The 10,949-nt window shown below is 34.9% G+C and overlaps 1 protein-coding gene across 2 annotated transcripts; it reads right to left on the bottom strand.

The window, feature by feature from the left end:
- Positions 1 to 734: 734 nt before the first annotated feature.
- On the bottom strand, positions 735 to 9,831 carry LOC140971837 (uncharacterized). 2 transcript variants are annotated; one of them, XM_073434352.1, is made up of 19 exons: positions 9,652 to 9,831; positions 8,178 to 8,508; positions 7,705 to 7,893; positions 7,529 to 7,612; positions 6,723 to 6,782; positions 6,405 to 6,449; positions 6,088 to 6,287; positions 5,174 to 5,593; positions 4,867 to 4,993; positions 4,582 to 4,779; positions 4,291 to 4,380; positions 4,035 to 4,097; positions 3,595 to 3,669; positions 3,418 to 3,468; positions 2,655 to 2,732; positions 2,232 to 2,366; positions 1,972 to 2,079; positions 1,211 to 1,276; positions 735 to 1,050 (listed from the first exon to the last, which is right to left on the bottom strand). In XM_073434352.1, the coding sequence occupies exons 2-19, from the start codon at positions 8,472 to 8,474 to the stop codon at positions 982 to 984; spliced, it is 2,355 nt and encodes a 784-aa protein (XP_073290453.1). In that variant the 5' UTR covers positions 8,475 to 8,508; positions 9,652 to 9,831; the 3' UTR covers positions 735 to 981. The 2 variants fall into 2 exon arrangements, with proteins under 2 accessions (XP_073290453.1, XP_073290451.1); XM_073434350.1 differs by having other exon boundaries at positions 8,178 to 8,505.
- Positions 9,832 to 10,949: the final 1,118 nt, after the last annotated feature.

Raw genomic sequence — 10,949 nt, 5'->3', positions numbered from 1 at the left:
ATATATATAGATTTGATATCCTGCACATCTACCGTACACATTTATGTGAGCACCGATGATGTGCACCGATGATGTGTCACTCACCCATATATATATANATAGATTAATTTTGTAAATTTTATTGTAATGACCAAAATACTTCAAATGCTAATTAAATATATATTCTTAAAATAATTGGATAGATAATTAAATATTTATAATTATAATTTACATTTATTAAAATTAATTTAAATATATTTATTAGAAATAAATTTATAAATATGCATTTACTTTAATAACAATAATATTTTGAATGTTAATATTAAATAAAATTTTAATAATAATTACAATATTATTGTTTTTTCTTAAAATAATTATAAATATTCTATTTCCTATCCATCATTTTCCTGCTTCTAACATGACTGGAAAACCAACGAAATAACATGCGACGCAATCATTTTGCCAGACAATGAGCAAATTCTAACACGAGACAAGTAGTGGAACCAACCGTAGAAACCAAAGTTTTATCCTTAATTTAACCGATCAAAATCTTCCGACTTCTTATCATTCGTCATTCGATAAATAATCGTTCGATTCTTTGTTCCGTCGAAGACAATCATAAGTGGAAGTGAGTGTGAATCCAGCTTGAATTCAAGTCATTGACAAAGCAAATTACCTCGGAAACAATAGAAACCAGTTTTGAGAAACAAACAGAATCAATAGCAGCTCAATGTTTTGATAAGTAATCACCGCAATTTGTAAACAGCAGAAAAACATTGCTCAATATCATCTTATTTTGCATACATTCGTCCAAATTTAGTACAACAAATACATTTTAACATCTCCACCATATCATAAATCATGGGGATGCATCACAACACGACTAAAAAAAAGTTTCCTTCGACTCTAAGTCACGTGATCGTGAAGCAAAACACAAGCAGTCTATACATTGAAAATGTATATATCGTCTCTAATACATTCATCACACATTTGATCGAGGAACTATTCTTTCTGGAAAAAAGAGAGCACAAAATCTGTATGTACAGAGAAGAGCTGTGTATCCAAGAAAAGCTGTTCACCAATATCCAGAGAACGAAATAATATATCAGAATCATGTTATAACTTTTCCCAAAATACATCCTCCAAAACGCCCCATAGCAAAACCATGCAAGCCCGTAGTGTAAAATTACGTACAAACTAAGGAAACGGAAATAAGGCGTAAGGGACGTGCCTTCATAAAAGGTTGGTCTCGATTGGGGAAAGAATCGATGAAACTCTCCTTTAGTAACAAAGATACCTGATGATCAACGAAAAAAATACTTCATGCTCCAATATATATCCTCCAAAACCCCCCATAGCAATATTAACAGGAAGGCCAGAAATATTTTTCCCCAGTCACCACAATGAAAGTGGACTTGCAAAATCACATATAAAAGACCACCTCTGGAAAGAACCACAAAGAACTAAATAGTGCATATTTCGAAGTTATTTTTGTATTTCTATATCATATGCTTTTAGCAATATGAAGTCCCAGTTTCTCATTCTTGAAATGGCATTTCCCAAAGTTTTCACTTACTTAGAAAGAGTTTGAATGTAGGAATATTTAGCTTAAACTAATGCTTTATCAAAAAGAACCTTTTCTATGTGAATCTGTATCAATTTACATTTTGATATAATTTTGAAAAGAGTCTTATTTTATTCTTTAAAAAAGGCAAGTTAAAACAGAATTCTTAAAAAGCCATATTTACTACTTTCTTTTTCTGCTATTATCAAGCGCTCCAGAAAATATAACTTCTTTCAACAAGAGCCCTTTTTCTTTCTTTTCTTTTGTTTTTTACTTTTAAAAAAATTTAGAAAAATTCTGCCTTCAGATGCACTCTTTGTATCATATGAAACCACAGTAACGTGTCAAAGTGCAAAGTGTGGTAACTACGGCACAGTAAGAACATGAGCTCCTTGAGAGATTGTTGTGTTCTAGAAATATATACATACCTTATCATTGTTAGATTGGACATTAGTGATTGTATGAGACCGAATGTTAGAACATAGAGAATCCAAGTAAGATCGCAACACTCCTAAAAATGCCCGGGCAGCTTCGACCTGAAAATGTTACAATGAGTACACCAGACCAATATTCATTTTATTATTATTATTTTTCTTTTAGGGGGCGGGTGTTACCAAAAACCCTAATTGTTAATTTAATTCAAGTAGAACTCAGAAAAAGGGGTAACTACACCAACAAATTTACATACCTGTGCTGGAGTACAATCATAAACTGGTCTTTTCTTCCCCAAGTAACTTTCTCCCACGAGCTTCTCATGGAATGGACTAAGGCACGAATATAGTTCTCTTTGTTGAGGTAACTGGGGTATCGCTGGTGATTTCATCTGTTGCCTCAATACAACCAAATAAAAGAGATTACAAGATATCACAAGTTTAGAACGTTTGCGTGACTACTAAAAGACCGTAAAGATAGCGTCCAAAAAAAAAGTGGAACCAATTTAAGAAAAAGGGACCTTAGAAGTTCCCAAGAGACCAAAGTACCAAATAGGAACACCAAAATGTTGGACAATAAAAGCTTTGGGTCATGACTTTGTACAACATAATATATTTCTTGTGTGGAAATCTTGGATCACTTTTCAAGTACCTAATACCAAACTAGAAACTATAAGCACCTGGTTTCTGTTTGCATCCACGAGTACGACATTTGTCATCTTCGACTGCACTTCGGTTGTCTTGTTCTTCACACCTACCTGCTCAGAATATGGACATCTATAACTAAACAGAAATCAAAAGCAAACAAGACCTCTTTCGTGTAGCAACAGCGCATTGCCTTTGAGAAAGCAAATATTCACATATATCAAATTTGATTAGGGTAATGACCAGAAACATAGTTATGTGAATTTCAAGTTAGGAAATGGAATATTTATTAAATATCGTGAAACCCTATTCATTTCATAAACTCACAAGATCAAGCATAAGAATTTGCCAATATTTTTGCTCATCAAGTGCAAAAAAGAAAAAAAGATAAATCGGCTAGACAATAATTTGGAAGAGTAGGAATCATGCATATGCTACAAATAACCTATGGTTGAGGTTTGGATCTTACTTCTTGTTTTTTTTTTTGGCTCCACATGCTTCAGCTTTAATACTTAACTATTTATCATAAATTCAAAACTTGGTAGAGCTCATAAGAATTATACGTAATCAGTTTCCTGGAAAAGATCAACATTTCTCGAGTTTACTGTTCATCATCTGATACAGACATCTAAAGCTCCACCTTCTGTTTCAGGATCCAATACAGCAGTAGCCCAAGCTTTCAGGTTCAAATATTTTTAAAACTCGCCAAAATTCATAAACTATTAAGGCTTTCAAAATTAAATTACGAAAAATCGAGTACGATTTTCTCACTAATTAAAAAGTACAGGAAAAACTCACTATGTAAGGGACAGGTGCATCAAGAAAGTCCAGCATGTCATTTGGCAAGACCTGCAAAAACAACCTCAGATACATAACAATCACCATGTGCAGCCACAATACATATTAAAGCTAAACAAAGTTGCGCCAAAGGCATAAAAAAAACCATGAAAAACTACTGCAGGGACAAAGAGATACCGGCATTAACAAGCTCTGCCATTGATACGGACGAATCAGTGGTATAATTGACAAAACTATAGCTGACAAAATACCCTGCAGGCCAATAAAAACCCAAATGGAGTAGAAACTTTTAAGTTACATTTCCACAATATACCAGACGATCAGCAAAAATGTAAAGATAAAAGAAAAAAGCAGATGCAAGTATTAAGAATCTGAAAAGAAAAGCTGGTTAGTGTAAATCTCCTTTGGATGAAGTTGTCGCTAGCATGCTAACCCTAAAGTACAACACACATCATGTGATAGTTTTACCAGTTACATGACCAGATGGTCTACAGATAGAGCTGAGAGAGAAACTGCATAAGTATATATATGCACAGAATATATGCCAAAAACCTTCAGACTGATAAGACAGAAATATGATTAACAAAAAAATTAAAATTTGCATAACTGACACCTACCAGATTTGAACAAACGACCACAATCTGCTTTTCCAGAAGAGCACCTGCAAATAAAGTCAATACCTGAAAAAGGGAACTGAAAAACTTTTAGATATTGAATGATCCACCACAAAAGAAAGTGTTTGTGTTGCACATAGTGCCTTCTAACAAGCTGGTTGAAAGTAAATTATTGTAATGGGCAATCTGCCAAATCATATCAATGTTTCCTTGGATGATATGTTAAAAGGCATGGAACTCAATAAGGGGATGGACTTACATGCTCCAGTCGGAGGGAACCACATAAGCAAGCAACAGCCCATACAGATAAAGCAGCGGCCTCCTCCTCCACCATTAACGCACTGTGGACCTATAAGGAAAAACCAACACATGGCAGACCTCCTCAGTTGAAAGGACGACACTCAATATCACAACCAAAAGCTAATCAGAGAAGCAGAAAAAAGTTCGGAGAAAGCTACCAGACAATTTTGTATCAAATCAAAACTGCATAAACGGGATTAAACATTTGACATCTACATAAGGGTGAAAACTTATATTCTTCCCATCATACCTCTGCTAACTCCAAACTCGTGCTGCATGATCTCAAATCAATTGTTGATCCAGCAACATGTAAGACTGTTTCATTTGGTCTGTGATACTCGAGAGGATGCAAATGATCCAAAGGGTGGAATTTGAGGGTTGAACCACGTGTTGGACAATTTAAACGATAATATTCACAAATTATACACAAGGATCCATGATCGTTTGCCTGAAAACATAACAGGGATGGGAATACCTCCGCAGACAGATAATAATATGAATGAGACCCAAATACATCCAGAATAAAAATTCCAACCTTTGCCCAATCAGTTATATCGCTATGTTCACTGAGGACATCTTGGCCAGATGATGATGCCTCTTCCACTTCGGCCTCATCCATATCACTCCTGAAATGTCTATAGTCACTTGGAGAGCCCTGAATACTGCATCCACAATTCATAATGCATTTGTTAAATTAACATGTTCCTTTTCTGGACAGCAGAAGAGGAACTGTTTGTGATATCTGTGATGAAACTAAAGTTTTCACTGTGTATGTTTTTCATGTAACCCGATAATGGTGGAAAATCATAAAATTACAAGGCCAAAGATAGGAGTTTATCTACCTTGAGGAAGATTCAGAGCTTTCCAGTTGCTGAAACTGTAATAATGGTAAAGTAGGATTTGGTGGACGGCATTCCACTGATTGATTGCCTGCAATGTTATTCTCAAGATTTGGTGGACGACATTCCACTGATTGATTGCCTTCAATGTTCTTCTCAATAGAAGCATCAACCACGTAAACATCAACACCAGATCCCTTCTTTATATTACTGTCATCATTTAGACTTTGCTTTTTAAAGAAAAATGTATCATTCGTCACTCTTTCTTCAATCGTTCCATTTGACGTTGCACCTTCTCCATCTTCCAGTGGTAAACAACTGCTTTCTTCCAGTGTTTCATCTTCGTCATAGCTCACAGGTGACTCCAGATCCAAGTTATATATCTCCTTTGTTAACCGTTCCAATCTCTCTTCAGTGAATATGCTACAGAATACAGTAAGAACTGAAGTAAAGGATGAGCAATAACAAGTAGAAACCATAACACTTCCAGGCAGTCTAAAATCTAAAACACTAACGTGTATTTGTGGAGATGCCAAAAGAACAAATATATCATTATAGTTTATCCGGCATCAAACACCAAGAAACCGAATCCTAAAGTGACATGCACATGAATTTTGGTCAAGAGATGACCACAAACGTGTAGTATCTTAAAAACTACTTGATTCAACAGATCCTGGAGTTTACCATTTCCAGGAACATCAGCGTGAGCAGCAAAAAATTTAAGAAGGATCACAAGTCTGCCAGCAGCAAATCATTCCGTGAAGTAAGAAACACAGAACCATCGATAAAAGAACAAAGGAATCTAAATTAGACGTGCAAGTAATTGTATCATCATCGGGTGGAACAAGGATCTAGACAGATATCTCTTAAAATGAGATACATCAGACAACACAGCATATACACGTCAATTGACAAACCTATTCAATACTCCAAAATGCAGTTCAAAAAACGGCACCCTCGAAAGAATGCAGTAACAGCGACGTGTGGTCAAAATATGTCGGCCAAGGCTAGACGAAAAGGGATGCCCATCTGACATCATAGAAATCAATCCTGATGGCTTTTGTACGATTTCATCAACCAAAACACAGCAACCATAGAGAGTTGAATCATCTGCCACCTAGAACATTTCAAAGTCATCAGAAACCTATAGGAAAATAAGGTACAGTAGAAACCAAGTTTGGCAAAAGAAAATCAAGAGCCAAACAGCAAAACTTGTAAGGAATGGTCAGCACACCTGCAGCCGGAAGACAAAGGACAGATCACTCTGTTTCAGATGTTCCTGTAAATACACCCATATTTATTAACACTGCACTTGGCAGAGAGAGCTAATGACTTTTAAACGGGCACTTATACAATCTCTTCAAACACCCAACCTACCCAAGGTGATAAATACAAATAGAAAAGTAGAAAGGGATAAGTACACTCATCGAACTACACTGAAAACCTTGTGAAAAATAATAACAGAATAAAAAAGAATGCCGGAAAAAAGGCCTGTGAAGAAGAGAATTGGGAAGTCGTCAAGTAATTTTCAGAAGAAGCACTATAAAAATACCTGTCCCAAAAGTATCTCGTTCAATTCACTCATTGATGGAGTTCTCTCAACAGCATTAACCTGTAACAAAGAGTTGATTTAGAAACCTAAATAAAAACTAATTCCTCAACAACCGTTTTTTGATATCAATCAAGCCCCCAGGAAATTAATCTTAGACAAGGCATGGTTTCTGCTGGCCCTATTATTCATGACTAATCACTGCAAATGAGACTCAAGTGCACAGCCTAAAAGAAAAGATAATCCACAAAAGCATGAAACTGCTCTGTTGAGACCTTTCGTATCCCAGGTACTTTCCACCACAATAATTTAGAAAAGTACAAAACAACAGCAATGAGAATGAACCAGAGCAATAGAACTGGAACAAATGAAAAAAGGGTCCCTTTCCAAACAAAGGGCTTCTTAGGCTATCAAACAAAGAAGTGCCATAAAAAATAAAAACCTACAAACCATTATTTTGTGTGGATTTGAAAAACATTTGCACTCTGCAGACAATTTTGCACACATACACACAGAGCTGGAGAACAGCCATGATTTGTGTATAAAGTCCCAAAAATTTATCAAGGATAATGAACAACAGATTTATTTTAATCATCATTGACTAGGATGTAACTATAATTTGCACCTTGTGGCCTGCCCCCATGCTTACCCATTTAAACCATATTAAACTTATTTTTCAACCCAGATAGAGTTAGCTGCCAAACAAGAAAACCATAACTCCAAGGAGAATAAAATGAGAGTACTAAAATAAAATATACAAACTTAAATTAAGTTGTAAGAGGAAAACAAACAATTGCACTTCACATGACCTCTACTCCTGCAGGAAAGCAAAATGAAAGGAGATCCTTGTATTTGAGTGGCAACTGTTTGCCTGGAGGGTAAACGAACAAAACCTGAAAACCATTAAAGAATATTGTTTCCCATTTTTATGATGGTTTAAATTTTATCACAACAAAGTTGGTGGAAGAATATATAAAATCAACACCTGAGGCTCAAGATTAGGTTCTACACGAGACTGATGCGGACCACCAAGCGCACTTCGAAACCTCCCAGAGCCTTCAGACTTTCTAGCAAAGTAAAGATTTTGTAGTGCTTGAATATCAGAACTGGGAGGAAGCCCAACGACTACCATGCTCTCAAAGAGATTTGATGGCTCCTTCCAGACTCTGTGATCCTGAAAACATTAGCATTATAAATAATGGAAAAATTCAAGGCAAAAACTTCAAATTTATATATTAATGGCTTCACTTTAGACATTAGATTAGAAAATGGTGGGGTTTCTAGAGCATTTACAATTTGTTCTAGTTAAATGAGCTTCTGTTGTGGTAGAGAATGGATTTTCAATTTATTTCTTGAATAATTATTTTAAAAAAACCAGACAATGAGCACTAGGCACAAATTTAACTAAGATTGCAAACGTGTAAAGAAAACTTGTTAAAGTATGAGACAAGAACCTACCAGGGACTGCAATTGAAAGCTCGCCCATTGACGTTTTTGACTAGTAAGAATTTCTGGGTTGTAAGGTCCACGTTTCACTTCAGGAGGACTGGATAGACCCTTAATAATTCTAGATACATGCTGCTGAAGTTTGTGAAGCTGGCCCCCACTTTCCACTTTTGATGAATATACCACAGAAGGTCGTGGAGAATGAACAGCTGCAGCAGCAGCAGCAACAGCTTTAGCCACATCTTCAGTTGTTTGCATGAAGAATGATGCACTCCACCCAGGGCTACCCGACTCTTCACTTTTCTCCATCTATCAAACCTCCACTCTATGGAACCACACACTGCTGATATTTGCATTTCGAACAAAGGCATTATGTGGCATCCATTTTAAGAAAAATACACAGAAAAAATAATGAAAATCCGAGCATAACTCCAGATTTTAAGCTTCCAACTTCTATTCTTATCTTAGAAATAATGATGGAAAGTCTATTCAGTAAGCCCTTCTGGTGGTGTATGAGGTGGTCATATAAAAGCAAGACGAAATGAGAGAGATAAACAAAAAAACCAACCAATACAAATCTTTAAAGTTGTTCCTAAATTTAGCTATATTACAATCATAGGTAGAACTCGATTGAACAAAAATAAAAGCTCAAGGGTGCGAGGTGGGGGCAACCATCTCTAAAACGAATATATTTAAAAGACTTATATCCATGTATCTAAAACTTTCACCCCTCCCCCCGAAATCCATATGCTCTCCCCCTCCTCTCCTAAATTTTTTGTTCCGCCCCTACATAGAGAAGAGTAAAATTCACAACTCCTTCAGCGTACAGAGATTCTCCAAATAAAAAGATTGTGGTCAACACGAGTGTTGATTTATTCTTGAATTTTTACATCAAGCACTCCATCCCTTGGGCTTCGTGTGCAGATAGGAGAAAGAAAATATTGATTGGAGACAAAAATCAAGAATACACCCATTCAATCGTTATTCACCTTGCCTAACCACTAACCACTCCAACACGTTCCTAAAAAACAAAAAAGAAACTAAGTGCTTTTTTTTTTAAAAAAAAAAAAAAAAAGACATCCGTAACTACAGGCTACAATATGTCTATAATTTTATTTAAAAAGATTGGGAAAAGCTTTGTTTACTTGCACCTACCTGGTTTATATTCATCAATTAAAGAAAAAACCACTGAAGAACAAAAAGATCATAACTTTCCAAAGTTTTCCTAGTTTCAGAATCAAGATCACAACTTTAAACCTCGGGTGTATGGATTCATTTACGAATTAAACGACAAAATCCCACAAGATTTGAGCTTAAGCCTCCATTTTTTTTAACTATATCCATCAGAAACAAAAAATACAACCAACCCTTTGCATAAAAAGTCAATAATTCAAGAAGGTAAGCAGAAATTCAGAAACGGATTAAGAATCCAATCAAACTTAGCCAAATAAACGCGGGTATTCACATAGATTGTAAAAAAAATTACCTTTTAATTAAAATACGAATGAAGGAAGAGATACATGAAAAATCAAGACGGAAGAGGGCTTTATTAAGAGAAACAGGGAGTTTCAGGCGGCCATAACAGAGAAAAGGAAAGCCGCGTCTTTGTCGATGTATCGGCAATTGATCAAATGGCAGAAACCTCCAAACAATGGAGAAAAAGAGAGAAAAGCATGATGTATAATTACTATTATTGATGTAATAAACAATTTTAAGGCACTAATTAATCCACTTAATTGCTTGCTAATCTGAACACTTAAATTTTTAGATTTCCACTTGCAACCAATAAAAATAAACAAATGCTAATATCCCATGTTTTATTTCCACTTCAATCTTTGTTATATTTATTATTTATTCAACAAATCAACTATATATTTACATGGTTTTCTTATATAATATTCCCTATCAATTATATTTTTTGTATAATATTCTTTTTATTTTAAATTTTCCTCCTCTACAGCGTTCAATTAATATGTAATTCAGTTAATTTATCACAAGAATACTACTTAATTCAGTTGGAATTCAGACAATAATTATAAATAATCCACCAACTTTATCAACCTCATAACCAAACTGAAACCAATCACATAATCCCTTTTTGGTTTGGTCAGGAGTTGTGCCAAATGGGAAAAAATAAAAATGATGTTTTTGTTTTAACGTTAAGATTAATCAAAATATATTTAATTAGTGGCAATAAAAATATGTTCGGCTAGAAGGATCCGAAGATGCTGATTTTTTTTTTTAATTATTTAATTAAGATGAATAAATTAATTAATATAAAGAAAGTTTGGTTAGCGGCGGAAGTGGCTTTATTTCATTGCCTTGTACGCATGCTTTGGACTGCTGTCACGTGCAGTTTTCACAGGTTGGGTGCTTTTACCACTTCACATGCCATGTTAACTTCCAGTCAAAAATTTACATATAATAAGTTCAAGCTATGATTGAAATTATCAGGGATATCCATAAAAAAACAAAATAGTAAAATTGGGAAAAAAAATAACAAAAGAGGTATTTAAATACGTACATTTATTTTTACATATGAGATCTGTGTTTATTACAACTTTATAGAACTCCGAAAAGCTTAATGAAGTTTATTAACAAGTAGACCAGCGGGGCATGTCTTTGTCCTCAAAAGAAAACAAGCGCATCATAGCATGGCCATGTTGATTAAATCGCTATAGGCTTCTTCTTCCAATTACTTGATTGTTGACGACCACATCTTTTCGAGTTTATCCACACTCTTTTTTTCTACTTTAATTATGAGTTTTGATTATTGTGAATTAT

The sequence above is a fragment of the Primulina huaijiensis genome, chromosome 2 (genome assembly GCF_012295235.1).
Source record: "Primulina huaijiensis isolate GDHJ02 chromosome 2, ASM1229523v2, whole genome shotgun sequence".
Lineage (NCBI taxonomy): Eukaryota > Viridiplantae > Streptophyta > Magnoliopsida > Lamiales > Gesneriaceae > Primulina > Primulina huaijiensis.
This window is presented reverse-complemented; position numbering and strand designations above follow the sequence as displayed.